Raw genomic sequence first — 21,602 nt, forward strand, 5'->3', positions numbered from 1 at the left:
TGCCATAAATACCCTTAAAAACACCATATGAAGGTCTCTGTTCATCAAGAGGATGTACCCACATACGTCTGTCCATCCGTTTCCTTCTGAGAAAAAAGAGGTACAGCAACTTTAACTGCCTACGTGTTACATACTTTATAACACGAGGACTTTTTATTAAAATTATTTCAAAAAAATTTATGGCACAAAATATGGGAAAATTTTGGTGATTTTTGAAAAAGTTGCATGTTGTTAAAGTTAAAATTCAATAAAAAAACCCCATCAATTTAAATCCTAAAACCTCGTGTTTATGACTTTGTGCCACTTTTTGAGGTTTTTCCTTGATATATTCCCATACGCTTTCCTAGGCTGCTGGGGATTTTACTAAAGGTTGCCTCACATCGCAGCTTTCGATTTCTGGTTTAAAAAAAATTACGATGACTTGGAAAGGACACAGCGAATTTTTTTCGCGTGACACATAGTCGCCATCACTTTTTCTCGCCTGTCACACCCATTTTTATTGAATTCCGGTTGTTTACTTGAAACTCTTTGGAAAAACTATTTCTGCCCAAAATTAGGTCATTTTTGAATTTTTAAATAAAATAATCTCTGAAACCTAAAAAATCAGTTTATTGAGATTTTTAAGTAAAGAAAGCGCTTATTTTCACTTTTTTTTGGAAAATGTTAATTCCCTAAAACATTAACACAAATAAAGAAGACTTAAAACTCGAAAATATAAGACTCTTCTTAAAATAACACACTCTAAATATAACATTCATTGAGAAATTGAATCAATTTCTCAGTATATTTCGGGCCGAAAAAATACCATCTCTTCATAACATTTGTTTCTTTGAATACACTACAAAGTTGTTGTCCCTGCCAATAGGTTTCTTGATTTTCATTATGATTCGGCACCTCGGATACCAAATTTCATCAGCAGGGTCAGGCCATGAGTAAAATTTACCAACTTTCTTCATGATCCTTACACACGCCTCCCAATATGATCGCACTTAGTGTGATTCCAAGCCTCTTCAAGTGTTTCATTTGAGTGATTGCGGTAGGGTCGACTACCAGCTTCAACACATACTTGCGAGGATAATAACAAACTAGTGAAAAAAAAAGCAAACACCCTTAAAAAAACAGGTGGCACAATGTCACCACCTGAAGCCCCATTTTTTTTTGTTTATGCGTTATATTTCTGCCAAAATGAAGTATGTTTACAATTCAAATAGGTATTTCTTATGGTAAGTAACTTCTACATAGAAATATTAAATTACCTAGTGTCCACGAAACACACACTGTCTGCGCCAGGAGAGGTTTACACGCACTTGAAAAATTTCGTGTAAATCACAATATAACATAAAAAATTCTCTAGACAGCAGATGATGCAATAAATGCTGTCGGGGAGTCACCAACAGCTCCTGAATCGGCATGAAGAATTTGGAAATCGATTGTTCATCCATAGGCTCTCAGGAAGCGCTTGCGTCCTAAAATCCGTGAATGGCACATAGTCGGAACCTTGGCACAAAGTCACCTCAGTTTAGGACATGTAACACCATAGTGTTGAGATACACACAGGGTCTAATGACATTTGAATGAGTGATATTTGAAAAAACGTTCCTTATCTAACAAAAATCTTAGTTTTGAGAAAAAGCATTTTAGTGAAAAACATTAGCATGTGTTGATGCCTGCCAGCACACACACAATTTATATTAAAATATTTTGAGAATATTTTTAGTACAAAGGGCGAAACGCCCGCAAATGTGCTCGTGTGCGGACCCGCGTCCGCATCCGCTCCGTGTGTAAGGGGTCTTAGGTTTTAGGTTGCAGGCCATATCAAATGACTGCGAGGAACACATTTTGCCCGCGCAATATGGGTTGAGCATGTATGCTGTACAGTAATTTGATCAGGAAAAAAAAAGTAGTTTTTGCAGAAATGTTTTCAGATTATTTGAATCTGACGGAATTCTTTCAGACCTGGTTCGCACAAACACGAGTTGTGGGTTTACTTTTTCTCTCGTGTAGGTCAGGAAGTTCTTAACCTTCTTCAAGCTGCGACCCAAAATGAACGGCTAGATTAGCTTTGCGACCCGTAGGACTGTTTGTTCTTCGAAATTAGTGAAACCCGAGACGAGATAAGTGCATTTATAACAGGACTGTAACTGTACGCCCCATCTAGGAAGCCCCCTGTAAATCAAGTTTGGGTCATGACCCAGAGCTCAAGAATCCCTTGTTGTAAGTGAATCTGAACACGACCCATCTCGAAAGCTTTGTTAATCAAGTTATCAAGTTCAGGTCGTAACACACAAGTCAAGAACCCCTGACTGTAAGTGGATTTCTACGACCCATCTCGGAAGCCCTTCCGAATCAAGCTTAGGTCGTCGCCCATAGTGTGGCCAAATCCACTAAGAATCCATCCCGGGAGACCCCGCGACCCAAATTTAAGAAAGAAGAACCCCTGCGCTATAGATATTCTTTTTTTTTTTTTTAACCTCGGTGAGTTCATAGCCGAACTCCTGATGTTAATAAAAAATATTTACAACGCGAGAAAAACAACCCCCCCCCCCCCTCCAACGTTTGTGCTGTCTGCGTTTATGCTCAGTAATGGGGTTGTAATAATAACGCAATGCTAATAACAAATAATAAACAATACTCCTTCATTTGATAATTTCCAACTCTGCGGTCACTCGGGCAAAAGCAAAGCACTGCGGCCCTTACTGCTACGAAGTACGAAGAAGTGGGTTAACTGCATTCAAGTCAAAGGCGGCAGGAGAGGACCCGAATGACAAAATTTTTCCCTTGCCTGAGAATTTTTTTGAAATCTTTTTAATTCCATTCTTCTATATTTCATCTCGATGTTTGTAACTCAATTCAGTGCTTTATCGCAAGAGAACATTCTTTCACACAAGCTGAAAAGAGCCCCACTAAACATTTATGGGCCCCCCTGAGCTCATTAAGACGTCCCTGCTTTGCAGCTAGCTTCACAGTTGGCTTAATGATGAAGATCTCCTAAGCTTTTCAGGGATGCGACGAGGTAATTCGGCGAATCACTCTATAGCAGCGTTTGTTGACATTTTTTTGTCCATGGTCCTCTATGAACCGTATTTTTCTCTTGTGCCCCTCCCCCGTCTTATCCGGCAACTCCTCCTACTTGTTGAAAAATTGATTTTTTGAGTAAATTTATAGTGAGTATTTTTTAAAAAGTAAGTTTAATCTATTAACCCCTAGAGAGATAAAGTGATGCTCTCTAGCCCCATACATGGAGAAGAAGTAACAACAGCTTACATATTGACATACTCTCATAACGCATAGTACCAAGTCACATTCCATATCATAAGCTCCCTGTGGACGTAAGGACCTGGATGGTTTCGTGCGTTATGATGGTCCTGGTTTTATAAACCGTTCTGCTGGATTTTCTGAAAATCTTCACAATTTTCCCACCATATATATTATTAAAAGCTTTATCTTGTCAAAAAAAATCTAAAGTTATTTTTTCCTAAACTCTCCGAGACCAGTTTAGCCACCTGTCATGGCTTTCCTTCCATTTTATTTTCATCCATAGCCGCTTTGGAATATTCCAGAACCACATGAGGAACCTGAAACAATGTTAGAAAAAAGAGAAGGCTTCCTTCTTTATATTCACTTTGCCCTGGCCCCCACAAGGGTAGGCCTGACTGGGCTCTGGCCCTGGGGCACGGGACAATTCTCATCACTCTTTTTCACGCTGTACATTAAGTATAGCAGGACCCGTAAAAAGTCTGACCGGAGGGGGGCGCAAAAGATCCCATCCCAGGGGGCCCTGCTCCAGGATGTGGGAGGGGCATGCACTTAGCGTTTAAGCAACGCCATCTATAGCTATAGATTATAGGAGGTGTTGGTTTAAGTAACTTGAACGTAACCCCCCCCCCCCTCTCCCAACCCACATTTGAATAATTTTTTTAGCATTTCGCCATGTACAGGGTGTTCTATAAATTCTTAAATAGTTCAAAAATTCATAAAAAATTGAAGGAATAGGTGCATTTGAATGCGGTTTGCGAAAAGTTCATGAAGATTTTTTTATGGTACAGAAAAAAAAAATTGAAATTTTTGTCTATAGAGGGTGCTGCATGAAAGTAAATAGTTGATGATTTGACCTGAACCTTTTTCAGTTTCTTCTGTTTCCGAAACGTTCGTAAAGCTTCAGCCCACCATTCGTGGCTAAGGTAAAACAACTTCACCAATAGTGCTTTATCTACTGTTGTCAACAGCACAATGAAAACCTTATGTAAGTGCCGGCAACGGGAAAATCCAGGAATGAGCTAGCTGTTTATGTACACAATGCCATTTTATAATTTACTGATTTATTTCCAGTGATTTGTTTCGTGCAGTCCCTCTATTGACAACAATTCAAACTAAACTTTTTAATTTTTTTTCAAAAAAAAAATCCCTCTTCTCTCTCTCTCTCTCTCGTGCGAAAACTTTTTCGCAAGCCGCATTCAAATGTACCTATTCCTTCAATTTTTATGGATTTTTCAAATTATTTAGGAACTTATCGGTCACACTGTGCCTATCAATCACCGTTCGATTATTGTTGACTTGTCTTTTTCTTTCTTTCTCGACAGGCCGCCCGCTCAGAAGAGCAACTGCAAGCTCAACTGCAGACTTTACGGGAGCAGTTCAATGTCCGGAAATCTAACTTACATGACCACGTTTCTCAACTGGAGGGACTTCGAGAAGAGGTTTGTTGAGAACATTCTGTATAATACATAATATATAGGAAGGGTAATACATTTCACGCTCCATTTGCGACGCCACCCGCGACAATGTTTATTCATCAACAACGCCACTTTCGTTTGAACGCTCGCTTCTATTTTCGAATCGTTCGTCAATCTCGGCTCGCTTAGGCGAGATAGAGGTGATCTCTCTGTATCTGGTGACTGAAATTAAATCGCGAAGAGAGATAAAAGTTAAGAAATCCTTTCCCTATTTATTCTTCGAAAAACGAAAGTCGCTACCGTTGTGTTGCTGCGAACGAGAGCATGGCCATGCTGTAGTACCACCGCTGGCTCCGTGGAAAATCGCTTTCTCGCGGATATATTGGACTAATCCACGAGCTCGAAGCAAAAAAAAAAACCTGCGCTGCACGGTCCTGTTGATGTTTGTTCAACGCGTTCGTTCAGCCGTAGATTATCGTCGAAACAGACGGGGAAGGTCATTTGACTCTGACAAAAAATAAAATATATAAAAAATTTCTACTCTCTCTCGGGAAAAGAACTTATTCAGCCGAATCAAAATGGATACCGACTTTAAATGGAATATATATACTACGTATCAGATAGCTATTTGTCACGACGAAGAAATGTTTCTGTGTTTTTCTGCCCTTTATAAAATGAATGTAATCCTAGGAATCGGGCAGCGAAACGAAATGCAGAAAAAAACACATTTTTTCCTTTTTTAAATGCTTGATCGACCAAAGTCAAAAATGTACCGCATTTTCATTGCTTATAAGTCATGGAGTTATTTCCTTGAGAGAGGTTGTGTCTCGTTTATCGCCATTGATAACCCCGATTTTGCGGTTTACGAACTTAGAAAAACTCACCGGAATTCGCAACCGATTTCTCTTTCAAACACCTCATTCGGTGGTACTGAACCGAGAGAACAAACTGAAAAATATTCCATGATGATACAGGGTGATTACGTATACAGGGTGATTCTAAATTCAAGAGACAAACTTTAAGAGGTGATATAAGACTCGTAAACAAGCATTTTTGATCATACAATGTGTGGTCGAATAGCAGAGGCGGTAAAGGGTGTGTTTAGAGAGCAGTAACAGCACTTCACAAAAAGTAAATATCTTTTTCTGACGGATTAGAAATTACAGGGTATTGTAATGTGGTAGACCAGGGGTCTTCAACGCATGGGCCAGGGCCGTAACTAGAGGGGGGATAACTGCCAAGGTCGGTGGAGTTTCAGGTGGAAACAAAGAACACCGTTTCAAAATTATAGGATTTTAAAGTTGTGGGGGCGGCAAAATAATGTTTGTGCCCCAGGTGGCAAAAATCCTAATTACTGCCCTGCCATGGGCCACATTTGGCTCTCGGAATTTTTTGTCGTGTCCCGCCGATAATTTTCGGAAAATGAATGAAAACATTGAAAAATGAATAATTCTAGAATTAATTGAAGAAATAATTTCGGAGTAAATGAAAGAGATATTTTTCTAAAATAATTCCAGAATCGATAAAAATTCAGAATTACTAAAAGAAATTAATTTCAGAATTTTTGTAATAAATAATTTCAGAATTAGTGAGAAAAATAACGTATATAAATCAATGCGAGAATTATTTCACAACCAATAAAAGAATAATTGCATGATTATTGAAAGAAATAATTTCAAAATATATTGAGAAGGAAAATAACTTAAGAATTGCCGAAATAAATAATTAATCATGTAAAGCGATTTCAGATGCAAATTCATCTCAGAATTAATTAATTTAATCAGTAATTAATCAAAAACTTTTGAGAATTAGTGAAAAAATTATTCCAGAGTCAATCAAAATTGATAAAAGAAATAAATTCAGAATGAATAGGAGTCTAATTATTTTTGTCTCTGACTCGGGGCAACAATTTCCCCCTTCTATTAAGGTGGCATTAAATTACATGGGTTGATGTCGCGTGGGCTTTACGGGAAGTTTCAATTTGTCCCACCGAACCTGGAAGGTTGAAGACCCCTGTGATAAGCATGTTGCAACTTGGGTAACGCAAATTCTACCGCAAGTCATTGTACCGCCATTGTACAGATCATGGTTTGGCGCAGCATAACCTTGATGGTCCTTGCACCAATAAAAAGCAAACTCCAATTCAATCCGAAAGTGCATGTGCACCCTCGAATGGTTGATTGCACTTATTACAGGTTATTACACGAATGATTGATTGCACTTAATCCGTCAGAAAAATATGACATTTACTTTTGGTGAAATGCTGTTGTGTGCACTCTCTAAAAACCACCCTACACCGCGATTCGACCACACATTTTATGACCAAAGTAGATTGTTTAGAAGTCTTATAACACTTCTCGAAATTTGTCCCATGAATTTAGAATCACCGGGTGTACCGATTTATCGAACGAGTGCGAGAATTTGGATTGAAGTTCACTGTTACGCATGCGTCCAAAATCAATGTCCAAATGCTATTTCAGGCAAAGAAAGAAAAAAATACTCGGGGATGTGTGTGAATAATTTACGTAAGCAAAGGTGTGAGTAGGCTTCCTTTATTCTTGAGCGGACCCCCATACATTAATTTTGCAATAAATTTATTCTGTGAAAAAATTAAATAAATGAGCTTAAACTTTAGCACTATAACGAGAGCAGGGGGCGTCTAGTGCCCCTTGTTCTGAACCAGGAAGGGCGGCGAATTTTTTCTTTGTTCGTTCAAAATTACGGGTTTGGAGCACCAAAACGGGTAGTTGCCCCGGGAGATAGAGTAAATGTCTGTTTCTAGCTGTGGCCCTGAGCAGTAAATTTTGGTGCCGCTATGCGGTCGTGTAAGCATCTCGTCTCTCTTCAAGAAAAGTCTCCCCACAGGGAGCGCACACACAAAATCAGCCCTGCAACATTCACGCATGACGCAAGCAAAACTTGACCGGCTGAGTTACCTGTTTCCGAATTCGGAAGACAGGTGGCAGCACTACTTGAACACGTAACAAGCCTTCTTCCAAAGAAACAAACTTCACGTTAGGTTCACAAAACATGCACACACATTCCGCTATTAGCACAATCGACAGAAATTCCATAGAGACATACGGACAAGGTGAGTATGTGGTTCAGTAGTGGTATTAAATTTTGGTAAATATGCAAGAAAGTTCACAACATTTGTGCATAAAAGTACACGACAAAACATTTGACAACAAACCTTTGAAATACAGCGAAGAAGAAAAACTAGTTCAACTAAAAAAAATCTCGATAAGACTTGGGATGACCTCGTGAAGTTATACTATACATGTATGGCTTTTGTATTAACGACGAGGCAGGCTTCGTTTCATGTTTCTTCAATGTATAGCAACTGCTACAGAATTTCGGCTGCTAGGCATCTTTCCAAAATACATTTGCATGCATTATGCTAATATTATACCATTTCTTTGAACTCTGTGTCTTTTTTACAGCGCCGAATGTATTTCGGACATTAATTTTAGAAACGTGTGCATAGATTACAGCTGGAGTCTAAAACCGTTCCAGCATATACTGTAGTTGTAGTTCTGTGTAAAGGAAATGCTATGTACAGTAAAACTTCTCTTTTGCTCACGCCGGCGGGACAAAACAATTCGTCCGTAAAAGAGGGGTGACCGTTAATCAGGGGTTTGAAGTTCATACATTTATTATACCAGGGGAAATTATTATTCGGCCGCGAAAGAGGGATGACCACCTCCATCTGTATTGCGTGAGAGGAAGCGATATTTTGTGATTAAGAACAAAGTGAAAAGAATATAAAGAAACTTTTGTCTTTTTTTATTTCGTCTAACAGATAAATTTGCTGGAAGGTCGTAAAGCGGATCTTGGCCAAAGGATTCACGCTTTGACCGGTGAAAGGGAGAACCTCAATCTGTCTCTAGAAGAATCCGGCGATCGCATCGTCCTGCTTCAGCGGCAGAACAGAGATCAAGAGGTCAAAGTGAGTAAGAGTAATACAAATATGAAACGGGTATCATCTAGCAGTTTCCACTGATTGGATGAGCGAAATGCGAGCTGCACACCTCCGAAACATACGTAAAGTAATAATAATTAAATATCTTGAACGCGAGATATTTGTTATATAACAGAAAACAATTTGTTATGAATTACGGCAGTGGGCCTGGTGCCCGGACAGAAAGATATTTTAAAACGGGAGTGATGTTATTGGATTTGTCTTCGCAATGTGCATCTGACGATACTATTGGCTTTGACTTGCGTTGCGTACTTTCTGAGATATGAGTGTTCGAAGAATTTCGTCACGCAACTTTGTGTAAATGCTCGCAGTATTGTCAGATGATTTAGAAGACGTATTCACGTCAAAAAGGTAACAGAATGAGTTTCTTTTCCGCCCCCCCCCCCCACGTTAATTTCCAATCATTCTGAATGTAAATGAGAGATTAAAAAGTGAATCGAAAATTATATCATTCGAAATAAACGATCGATATTCTGCGTCGACACGTGATCGAACGTTTTTGACTCTCAAACTTATGTGAATTGAGTACTCGAACTATTATTTTGAATCATTTTCAGATACGAAGCCAAAACCAGGATTTGGAGGAACTCAGGCAAACGAATTCTCAGTTGCAGCAGAAGCTCGATCTCATACTCAGGAGGAGTCCAACGGGCAACTCGTCCCTACTAGATGAGATCGAAATGTCCGCTCCTTCCTCGATGGAAGAAGATTCCTCCAGAGTAAGTATGCGTAACAATTCTTTTTCGTACGCCACACATTTTTTTTCGGAGGATTCAACATCAAATAATAACACAGAGCACTCTCGTTGAAATGTTTCCATACAACGAAAAATGTCCTCTTGTTTTCAATTCTATATCTTTAATATAAAAGTATCTATAATATTGGTTTACTTTATTTTGATGTGAAGATTCTCTTGTGGTTTGATAAATACATTTTTGTAATATTTCTTCAGGCTTTCGTTCAGGGGCGTAGCCAGAAATTTCGTTCGGGGGGGACCACTTTCATTTCGGAGGGGGGGGGGACTAAAGTTATAGAACAATGGATTTGATGGGTTTGGCTATCTTTTTCTCTTTTTTCGGTCATTTTCTCACATTTCGGGGGGGGGGGACCAGACTCCCAAATCCTCCCCTCGCTACGCCGCCCTTGCTTTCATTGATTGCATTAGATCACTACATACAACTTCTGGGTCATTGGTCGGGAATTCACTACTCGACGCGTTTCATCCACCTTTATTATTTTTTACTTTTATTGCAGAACTTTGCTATTCCTGATGTTTGTAGCAAGTGAGAGACGTCGCTTAAAAACGTTGCTCTTCTCATTTTCTACAAATATCGCAAGTGAATTAGCGAATTTCTCGGATAATGGTGCATTCGCCCAAAAGTTTTGTGTAAAGTAATGTATAAAAGTCATGCAACATTTTTTTTTTTTTTTAGAATCGAGGTGGACACGAGGATGACGTAGAATGTGACGATCTAGTCCTACCTCTCGCTGGCCTGTTCCCTGAAGGAGACGAGAACTTCAAGGTGAGCACCATTTGAGATCGACATCTGAATGCTTCAAAAGGACCAATGAGAATTCAGAAATATTTTGAGCCATTGTAACGTCGTGCGGTCATAAGGGCGGACTCGCGAAGCGAATAATTCTTGCATTCCGCATTCCACAATACCCGAAACTGACCATGACCCCCGCTCTGTCCCCAGAGGGTTTTGTGGAAGAGCGATGCGACGCCTGGAGTATTATAAGCACAAAAAGACCACCAGCGGGCAAAATGGCACAAAGTTGAGGCTAAATGGGCACGTGCTCACCAGCAAGCCTTGAAGGGGCCCACGAATAACTATAGACACATATACATATACAGAAAGACCAGACGCGCCTTCACGTTAATATTCGTGAGAACCTCTAACGTATTGGAGACGCGCCGGAGACATATACATATACAGGGTGTCCTTCAAGCGCCAGCACGGCCGCCACTCAATCAACATCATCAGGGAGAGACACGACTCCAACTGAAAAAACGCTCAACAGCCGTCCAAAAACTGCCCCGCATAAGTAAGTCCCGAGAGCGAAAACACAGTGTGCAACAGAACAAAAAAATCCAAATGGGAGGAAAAAAAAAAAACAAAATCTCGGGTCGACGGGTTCGGACTCCAACGGCGGCACAATTGGCGTTCGGCTGAAGTTGATTTTCTGTGGTTTTCTACTTCAAAGTGCGAATGCGAGAGAGCCGATGTATCCATTAAAGTCTCGCCACAGACAGCAACAGGCCTAAACAACGGTGCAAATATTCAATCATTACATTTCACTTATAGTTTGAAAAATAGCTGGCTAGCACTAAAAAATTCACGCGCAACAATCGATACGCCCTCAAAATGTACACACGCGCGCTTCCGGCGTAACTAATTCGGTAGTGAATCGCCCTATAGCGATAGACCGGAGTTGTGCTCGGTTGAAAGAAAGAAATAATTTGATGCCAGAATACAATTGTAATAAGTTCATCGTCGTACACGAAACCAGTGAATTGGGGGAGATTGAAGGCACAGAACATTTTTTCATCTAAAGCAGTGTTTCCCAACCTTTTGAAGTTCGCGGCACCCTTGGGAATAGCATTAAAAACTTGGGCACCCTTCCAGGACAGTAACTAGGATTTTTCCGCCCGGGGCAAACATTATTTTGCCCCCCCCCCACAATCTTAAAATTCGATAATTTTGTGACGGCGTTCTTTGTTCCTACGTAAAAAACTGCCGCTTCCCTAAATTTTTCCTCCCGGGGACCCCCAGGTTGCTCCCCCCCCCCAGTTCCGACCCTGTACCCTTCCTTAAATACAGAATACAGTTTACTGCAGCGTAAGTCACTGAGCAAAAGTACATCGATAAATTTTTGTTCGAGTAATCATTAATGTGAAACTTGTGATTGATGCTTAGAGCACAGATGCTTGATATCAAGCCTTATAGCTGGCAACGAAACACCACATCGTCCTCAAGGCCTTGCAGTCTATTTCTTGCTTAGCATTCTATTGTCGCCATGTCAGAAAAGGCTTGCTCGCATAGATATGATGTTGAAAAGGAACTAAAGTGCGTTAGTTTATTAGATTAGGATACTCCTTTCTCAATCCATGCCAAAAAGCAGCTACCGACGCCTCACTCTTTTAGTGAAGTTACCTTTGACTGTGGAATCAGCGCAAAGATCAATAAATGCATCTCGTTCGCAAGCGGTGAAGTTTGTTTTCTCCTGCTTAATCAAATGGTGAGACAACCCAGTCGAGATTCTTAGTGGAAAGAGATGGAAAGTACATATCTATTGTGCATCTTGCAATCTTGATGAGTGTTGAAAAATGAGGTCTTTCAGCTTATCCAAAGATGTCAATCCCCGCTATTACTACGAAGGTTTTTGACAGCTGGCTGATGCTAAGATAAATCCAAGAAATGATACTCAACTGTCTTTGCGTGGAATTGAACCAACGTCCTCTCACTTGCCGGGTGATCGCCCTAGACCACTAGACCACAAAGCCAACGAATTCTCTTTCCTTAGAGCGCGTGCGCTTTGAACGGGGCCATACATGAATAGCCAGACCTAACTCAGGCCAAAGCTCACAATTGCTGCAACCATAGATGGTGACTTATCCGATAAGTCTGTCATGCATGAGAGTAATTAATTCGACTTAATTTATTTTAGACCTTAAGTCGACCGTAATATTTTATTTATTTGCATAATATCTCGCGGCACCGGGGGTTCCGGGGTACACCGGTTGGGAAAGATTGATCTAGAGATATGTAACGTTCCTCTCAGTCAAAGAATGGCGTTTAAATTGAAACAAATTACTTAAAGATTTTGAGATATTTTCTCTTAATATTTTTAATTAAAAACAAAGCAAAAACTTTTTTGATTTTTGATTGCCTTGAGAGTAGAAGCACGTGCCTTTTAGTCCCTTCCTGCTTTCGTAGCCTTTGATTGATTCAAATAGTTCTATTCCAAATCAAGTGCCTTTTCAATTTCAATCGATTCTGAAACTTTGATTCAAGTTAATCTCGCCGTGATATCTTCCGAACCTGAAAATAAGCAGATGAAGTATTTTTCCACACGTCATAATTGAAAATCTTCTGTCAAGAACAATTAACAGTGAACATGGGGAAGTTAGCCATCATCTATGAATTTAAATACTATATTTTTTATTTTTCAAATCCAGGTGGAAATGTGTGTGTGTGTGCTACTGTTTATTTATTTATTTTTTTCGTCAGCATCTGGCTCAGGAGGTTGTGGATATTTATCAGCAGCTCCGAAGACTATGTTCCGAATTGCGTAGGCGTCGAGAGAATGTGTCCGTAGATAGTGGCATATCGACTAATTCGTCCACACAGGAAGAGGTTCAGGCCAACCAGCTGAGAGTGGGCATGTTCAATAGCCTCTTGCAAGAATTCAAAAGCCTCGTCGAGGATTTGTTGTCCCAGGGTCCTGACATGGTAAGTCCCATTTTCCTCTCTCTCTCTCCCTCAATCATGGAACTGCTTGATCCTTTTTTAAAATACTCTCCTCATTTGTGAACAAACGTCGGAATTGAATCGTGGTCCCGAGTAAAGAAGCCCAGGGGTCGGAAATTACAACTTTGCTCTTTTTTCTTTTTTTTGCACTATAACTTTGCTGGAAAAGCAATTCACCAAGTACAAGGATCAAACACGCACGGTGTGTATTTTCATATATTTTTTGATATTCATATATTCTTCTGCTGACGCATCAGGAAATTAGATTTTTTTTTTCTTTCTTGCAGGCTTGTTTGGCGTGCCAGACAATCGCCGAAGACGCCGATAACCTGGAGAGGCTGCAGAAAGAACTTCAGGCTAAGAAGGACGATCTCAGATGTAAAACCGACGAGATCGCTCAACTCAACACCAAGGTAAATACAACAAATCCCAAGGTTCACTGATCGCTTTCACTGCACTGCCTTCAACTTCTTTTCAATTAAAGTTTTCAACAACAACTATTATTGTTATCGTCAACCTAGTAGAGGCAGAGGTAACTTTGGAGATTAGCGGTCTTATAAATAAGTAACTGAGACCCTGTAGCCAAGAGATGATATTGGGATCGGTCTCAAGTATAATTTGTTCATATTATCATTGTAAACATTTCTCGTTCTACACTAGGGAGATATCCAAAAAATATCTGCATTCGGTGGGTACTTTTAGATGCTCCTCTGTAAAATTCCGGAACTCATCATATAAATCGTGTTCCAAATCGTAAGCCAGTGTTTCTCAAGGTGTGCGTCGTGGTTCCTAGCGGCGTCGCCAACTTTTTTTAGGGGCGTTGCGGCAAGCTGGAGATATTGATTTGTATGCCTATTTATGCTTTGAAGTGGTTCTTTTATAAGTGAAAATATCTACCATAACTATTCTGAGCACCACAGATGAACCATGAATTAGGCAAAAGAGCCGCGGGTGACAAAAGTTTTCGCACCACTGCCGTAAACGCTAAGGAGAAGTGTTTAACAAAGCCGTTCAAAAGCGAATTGTTTTCTTTTAGATTTACTGACGAGTTCCCAACATGTTTCGAAACTTTTTTGTTCTCGGCAAAATACGACGAGTTCCGAAACCTTTAGCGTATATTTCCGCAGTTGAAAATGTACTTGAGGTTCATTATTTGTACCGTAATACATGTACCCTTTTTTTTCCAAATTTTATTTTTTGAAAAGGTCTATCTAACGTTACCGTTTGGATATTATTATTCTAGCATTGTATAGCCAAATGAATTCCCTTCAAAGGAATGTTGTAATTATAACCGCATTGGAAAAAAATAAACTGTTAGTTACCACAAACAAATACACACAACAAACTAATAGGCAGGCAAAAAATTGTGCGGCTGTTCCAAGCCATTACATAGGCGCTAATGTTTCCAATTCACCAAGAACTTTTACGATTTTTCAGATTTCTTCTTAGCTTTAATAAAATCTTCTGGTCGGAAATCAGATTCTTCCGATTTTTGCATCTGTTTATAAAAATCTCAAAGTCCTCAAATTGTGCTTCGCATGAATGAAAAATCCCTAAAGAAAATACTCTTTCAGTTCTTACAATTCCAGACTGGCCACATTTTCTCGGGAAAAATATGGAAAATTAGGATCTCGAATACGGGAAATCGGCCGCTGTCGCTAAATGTGATGCCAAAAATAACCAAAGGTGCCAATTATTGCTAAAATCACTGCAAAAATCACCAATGGTGGGAAATGTAGTGCTACTGAAAATCACAATGGAAAAAAAAGTTTAATATGAAAAATGCGCGGTAATATTCATATTTATGAATTGGAGATATGAATTTACAGAATGAGAAATATATTTACATTTGTAGTCTTAATTTTTTCGTCTATAATTTGGCAAAATAATTTTAATCCTTGATTTCAGTGAACGATAAAACATGAAAGTAGGCTTCGTTTGAAAGTACAGGATGACGAAAACTACGGGAACTTCCCATGAAAAAGCTGGTCATATGGTCACTGTATGCAATCCCGAAAATTCCTCCCAGTTTTCCCTTTTACATGTGTAAGTTTGAATTAAATATATTCAAAGGGAAATAGGTGGGAAATATTTCATCACACATAATAAACTACAGGTTTTCAAGTCTAAGAATTGACCGTTGTATCATTTTGTATACGCCGCATAAAAAAACGTAGAAAAATTATCTTGGGCCGTAAAATGCTCAAGCCCGACCTTGTTGCAATGTATTCAATAACATGAAGTGTATTTGTAAAGTGAACCCATCGTGACTTCTTCGAGAAATAAATAAATAAAAATTTCCTGATCTCCTATATGAACAGGCATGAATTTCTAGCATAAAGGCTAGACCTGCGTTTTGACGTGTTTTCTACGCATGTGTTCACATCATTAACAGTGTAACTTTTTGTTTCGATTTTTCCGTTTAAGCTGACGGTGCAGAAGACAGAGTTGGACGCTCTTCGAGAAGAGCGCGATCACCTCAGGCAAGATGTGGACAGCAGTGACTGGGCGAAGGATGAAATCGTCAAGAAGGCTTGGACGATGCGAGACCAAGCTGTTGCCAGGTGAAGAACATTCTAACATGACTCGTTTATGATTTTTCTCATTCATTGTCCTCGAAAAGCTATACATCTTATTCAATGGGAATTCCATGCTAGGGTTAAGGTTGTAGCAAAAATTAAGTTGGCATCTTAAATATTTCAAACAAAGTTATAGAAGAACACATAACAAAATATTTGAACAGTCGACACTCGTTATAACAACTTCCATCGTTACAACGAAACGTACGTTAAATCGAATGGTCATTATACGCAATTATTTGGGACTTAAAGTACCGGTCGCAGTGACGAACCTGGTTACTATAATGTTATGAGCATTATAACGTTATGATCATTGGCGTTGACTTTACTAGAAAAGAAAGCAAAGTTATTGACAATTATCATGAAAGGAAAGGTGAAAAACATTTTTTTCAAAATATGCGTTGACTGTCAGAGATAACCTGCAACGAATACAGAGATTTCCTCCAGATGTCCCAGCACATACGTTATTTAAAAGAAGCACTAGTCAAACTCCATAAAAACAGCACAAGCATGTATTATATTTAATTTATTTTTAGTATTAGGTATTTGCACATTTTGTAACACAAAAAAAAATCTTAATCACCTGCTGGTGCGGTGCCAAGTGATCGAATGGAGACTCGGAAGTTTTACGGCTTCCCGATATCGGCCCTCGTATCATTTGTATTATATTTATTCTCCTATTTTTTTTACATCTTTTTTGTTTGTTCCTCCAACCAGGAAAAATGCAGTTGAAATAGAGCTGGCGAAAACTCGCATTGAACTAATGCATATCAACAGCCAGCTGATGGAAGCCGTACAACAAAAAGTGGAATTGTCCCAGCAGCTGGATCAGTGGCAGGTAACACTGCAATTAATGCATATTTCTGTCGATGTTGTTAGTATTTATTTCGTACTGCGTAGCTTGCGATCAGGACCGCAACTAGATACTTTGTCACCCGGTGCAAGCCGGCATTCTAGCGCCCTTGTGATTGCAAGGGAGAACTAAAACGGCACTAAAAGAAGCAGTTAAAGGGTGAATGTGGCACTCCTTCTGCTCCATCGCGCCGGGGCACCAGTCCCACTTTCTCTCCCCCCTCCCACATGGGCGGAGATACGGGAGGGGGCGTGGGGTCCCCCAACGTCAAAGGTGAAGTCGACTGATCCAATGTATATATGTATATATGAAATGGCATCATCATCATCGTGCCCCCTCCCCCCCAGATTTCCAAGTCGATCACCACCTATGCCCACCCAGTTGCGGGCCTGCTTTCTACGAGTTACGAGTTTTTTCAAAATATTATATGGAAAAATATTTTTAGCAATCTGCGATTTTTCGCATAAATAATCAGATATAATTAAAAATATTGCTAAAATATTAGCCCCATTATTAGCGGGTGTCTCGTTGCACGAACGTTGTATGGAAGCGGGTGATTTTTCTGAGAAAAGAAAAGAAAAAAACCGCGAAATTATAATGATTTTGTAACATTTCAGCTGCAACTTGAAAGTTCCCCCCCCCCCACCAGATTTCATCGTCAAGGCAGTTTGTGAAAAGTTATTCCGACGAAGAGGATTTCTTTTGGTACAAAAAAAAATAGTTCGAATTTTTGTAGATAGAGGTGCTGCACGAGAGCAAAATCACTGGAAACATACAAATTAAAGTCCTATAAAATGCAGGGTGTACGATTAACAGCTTATTTCTGAATTTTACTGTTTAAGGCGCTCACATGCCTTGTGATGTTTATATTGGTAGATAAAACACTTCTCTCTGTCGAAGTTGTTTTACCTCAGCCACGAATCACTAGCTAAAGCTTTACGAACATTTCGGACACAGAAGAGTTGAATAAAGGTTCAGATCCAAAATTCTGTGATTAGCTTCTGTGCCGCGCCCTGTCTCGGCAGAAAATGTAATTAAATTTACTGTTTGTACCGAAATAATTCCTTTTCTTTAGAATAACGTTTTCGCAAACCGCCTTCAAAGATGTACCGATTCCTTCAATTTTTATGAATTTTTAAACTATTTACGAATTTTTGGGACACCACATCCCACTATCAGTCATTTAAAAAGAGTAATTTCACATGATCCACAAATAATGTGTTATTTAATAATGTGTTATTAGGCACGCGGTATAATAATATTGTTTAATTCTTCTTTAATAGCTTGTCTTTGACCGCATGCGAGAATCCCCTGCAGGTCGGATACCACTGGTTTAGGACTTGAAGTCGAATGCACTGGTCTAAAATTGGCTCGAATCGCGGAGCCAAACCGTAATAGTACATGAATGTATAACGAATCTCTTGAAGAACACGCTTTGTAGGTCGAATGTTCTTGTCAGTTGTTAAAGAATTAATACCTTATGATTACATGAAAATATTGGAAGCAGAGGCGTACGCTGGGGAAGGTGAGACAAGTATCCCGTTCCTTTCCCCCCCCCCAAGCAGACAAAAAATTAGGGAAAAAATTAATATTTCGGTTGAAAAATTCTATCGAAAGAAAATTCCCTTTATTTGTTATATTAACCAATTTCTGTTAATTTAAATGCTTTTTGAAGGATTGAACATTGAAGGACCGGACGCACCCCGCTTCCCATCTCAAGGAGATATCAAAGCGTTCCGTTGGTGGCGGTCCGTCCGCGTTCGTTGGATGTCACTAGTCGTGTAGGCCGTACAACGACGAATCGATGTCATGTTTGCGTCACATGTCATGTTCCAAGTGCCCAAGTCAGCTAATGTTCGGACTTTTTGAAGGATGGCAACTCAAAATTTCTCGGGAAGAAAATTTTTGTGCCCCCCCCCCCGCAAAGGCCGATCCTGCGTACGCCACTGAGGGATATTATTTTGAAAAAATCCTCACATATTATATTCATTATAAGTATCCTTTTGAACGCCTCCCTTAAAGAGAATGTTCACTAATCGAAATAATTCCAAAGATAAACTTGGTTTTGTTCTTCAACAGCTCGATATGCAAGCTCTGCTGGATGAACAGATGAAGAAGAAGTTGAAGAATTACGAACAAGAAGAAAGACGTTATCACCTCAGCAAGAACCACAAGCGCTTGCCAGCCACCACCAAGGCGAAACTTTTGAATTTCAAAATTTTTAGGTGATCGATCGGTCAATCCGTGCTCCAAATCCGCGTGTGCCTTTTCCAAAAGGTTCTTCTTCGTTCTAATAACGTATATAACTCCTGCACACGTGACCGTCCGGGGTTGTATAGTATCACAATATTTCAAGAATGACATTAATTTGAATGGATTTGATTCTTGAAAATTTTTAATACTCTGTTTTGAGGTGTTCTCAAACCATCGCAAATTTGAATACAATGAGATCTCGGGTTATCAAAGTTATCTTGAAGGTTGTAGGATAATTGTTTATGTTGTTGTTAATCTCACTTTTGCGAACCAAAACTGCATACAATAAAACCTCTATAATAGGGCCACCTGGGAACAATTTTTTCTTGTCTGGATTTTACCCTCATACATTCAATGAGGACAAAAATGTTGTGAACTGCTCTTTCAAATGAGTGTAAATTAAACGATGTGGTTTATATAGAATTTGGCTTGTAATAGTGGGTGACATTTTTATCAAGTGCTCAGTAAGACTCAGGCCATGCGTTTCTGACTTCTATATCCATTTTATACCAATAAGCTTCTTATCCCCTTTTTAATGCTGTGCAGAGGTAATTCTTTATATCAGTGGTTCTCAAAGTGTGCGTCGTGGCTCCTAGGGGCGTCGTGATGAGCTGACGATATTTATGTATGCCTGTTCGGTGCGTTGAGGGCTCTTCGTTAGATTGTTTGAGGGAACCGCAGAACGTTGACCTAAGATAGATATCTTCAACCATTTTCCAGTCGCGAGCACTGGCGCCCGAGTGGCGTGTTGATAAGATACTCGTCTACCACCGTGAAGGTTGCTGTCACGGTCCCGGGTTTGCACCCAAGGGAGGAAGGATATAGGTAAGATATTTTCCCTTATGAACTTGAGGCGACCACCGACAGATCAGCGCCTTCATTTCCGACCCATCTCATTAATGGCAGTAAATTGCAATATAGCGATATGGCCAGAGTTGGTGTTTGGTGAAGTAGTCGCGAGCACTGCCTGTGTACCCCATCGTCAAAAAAAGAGCACCCTTACGGCTAGTTTGACATGCGAATGCATGAAATCAGGATGATTTCAGTCCTTGAACTCAATCAGTACAAGGTGTTCGATTGGAACGTTGATCAAGTGCTCGTGAGAACAAAATCGGACACGAGAGCATCGAGCACTCTGGGTGCTTCAGGGAGCACCGCGGTGAAAATGGCTGACCAAAGCAGAGCCACGAGTTTGAGAACCACTGCTCCATACATTTGTAGTCTGAAACCAAATTTTATATATATATATTTCTCACCGCTATTTCTTCTCTAAAAAGTTGAGCCAGTTTTCGGATGAACGAAGGGCGACCCTTTTTGGGAGGTTTTACTGTATATTTGATATGGAAATTAAACACAGATATGGAGTAAATACGACAGTATAAAAATTTGGAATTTTTCTCTATATTATCAGCGACTACCGAGGTTGAGGGGAATTCCACAAATTGTATGGGTAATCAATAGATTGGTCTGTACAATAATTTTCGGAAAGCGTGGCTGATTTTTTATCGTTTTTTGGACATCATCGAATGGTAATTTCAAAAGTCTATAAGAGTAATATTTATAAAAATTTCTGACTGTTACGAAATCGAGATTTGAAGGAATAGAAGGAAAAAAAATGAAACGTGTATATTTCGGTGAATTTCTTCAGACGTGATGATACTTAGGGACCAAAGCAATGAGCTTCTCTGTGATAAAAGACGCTGCAAAGTTTTAAAAAAACACGCTTTGTTGTTTTTCTTTAAATATTAGAAAGTTTCAATATTATGCGAGTTGAGACTGTGATTTTTAATATTTGGACGATTCTCCCAACGAATCTCAATCAAAATACACAATAGTATTACTAAAACATAAGATGGTTGTTATATTTAAAAGCGAGGGAGACAATCAAATGAGAAAAAAAATGTTGCGCTGTTTGTGTGCTCTTGAAATAATTATTATCTAAATGAATATGTTGATAGTGACTATTTTCGTTGATCTTAGCAAAGTGTTAAAATTGTTTTTTTCTTTCGGAGATAACAATTGCAATGACGAAATTTTGGATGAAATGAGAAATGCTGGTGAACTTTTTACAATGTACTATTAAAGAATTTTTTTTAATCATCTCAAATTGTTGATAGTCATTCTTTAATCTATAGTGAAACGCATATTTAAGAACTTCAATATATTTATCCATTAGCATCCGTGAAAGTATCGCATTACTGCATATTCAGGGCACTTACTGCTTTGAGCTTCAACGATAAGCTCATGAGAGGAGATGATGAGGGTATTGACCCCAATCACCTTTTTTACAGCGAGTCCCCGACTTACGGAATTTCGAATTACGAGCTTTTCGAGTCTGAATTCCGAATCGAAGTACTACTGTATTTCTGGAAGTGGAAGGGTCGGCATTCAAGAAGTCATACATAATTACAGAAATGTTGGAAAATGTCCACATGAAACCGAAATTAATGGAAATTCAGAATCGGTGTAAGAAATGATTCCAGACTTATGAATACAGTATTTAGAATTTGTGCGACAAATTATGAAATTAATGAATGAATTATACATTAGAACATCAAAATGAAACATTTAATGCATTTTAAATGTAAAATAAGTAGTGCATGAAATAGTTGTAATGTACAGTGGTTATAAATAAACTGACACTAATTAGACGTATGCAGCGCCCAGGGCCGCAACTAGGAGGGAGCAGGTGGGTCTTGTGCTCCGGGTGCTGGACGGAAGGGAGCGCCGAATACACCCTTTAACTGCTTTTTCCACATATGGGTACCAAAATGCGGATGCCCCGGA

At 39.4% G+C, this 21,602-nt stretch overlaps 1 protein-coding gene across 1 annotated transcript in view; it reads left to right on the forward strand.

Moving 5' to 3' along the window:
• The window catches only part of LOC149084257 (bicaudal D-related protein homolog), an 82,162-nt gene extending 61,240 nt beyond the window's left edge, over window positions 1–20,922 (forward strand). The window contains exons 3-11 of the mRNA XM_089234622.1: window positions 4,581–4,697; window positions 8,476–8,622; window positions 9,213–9,374; window positions 10,089–10,178; window positions 12,891–13,112; window positions 13,418–13,543; window positions 15,558–15,694; window positions 16,427–16,547; window positions 18,642–20,922. Coding sequence (XP_089090748.1) covers window positions 4,581–4,697; window positions 8,476–8,622; window positions 9,213–9,374; window positions 10,089–10,178; window positions 12,891–13,112; window positions 13,418–13,543; window positions 15,558–15,694; window positions 16,427–16,547; window positions 18,642–18,791 — 1,272 coding nt within the window. The 3' untranslated portion in view covers window positions 18,792–20,922. The remainder of the gene's footprint in view (window positions 1–4,580; window positions 4,698–8,475; window positions 8,623–9,212; window positions 9,375–10,088; window positions 10,179–12,890; window positions 13,113–13,417; window positions 13,544–15,557; window positions 15,695–16,426; window positions 16,548–18,641) is intronic.
• Window positions 20,923–21,602: the final 680 nt, after the last annotated feature.

Source organism: Pholcus phalangioides, unplaced genomic scaffold, assembly GCF_987345545.1.
Source record: "Pholcus phalangioides strain wild (caught in Gottingen) unplaced genomic scaffold, Ppha-v1.0 ptg000008l_1, whole genome shotgun sequence".
In the NCBI taxonomy this organism is placed as follows: Eukaryota; Metazoa; Arthropoda; class Arachnida; order Araneae; family Pholcidae; genus Pholcus; species Pholcus phalangioides.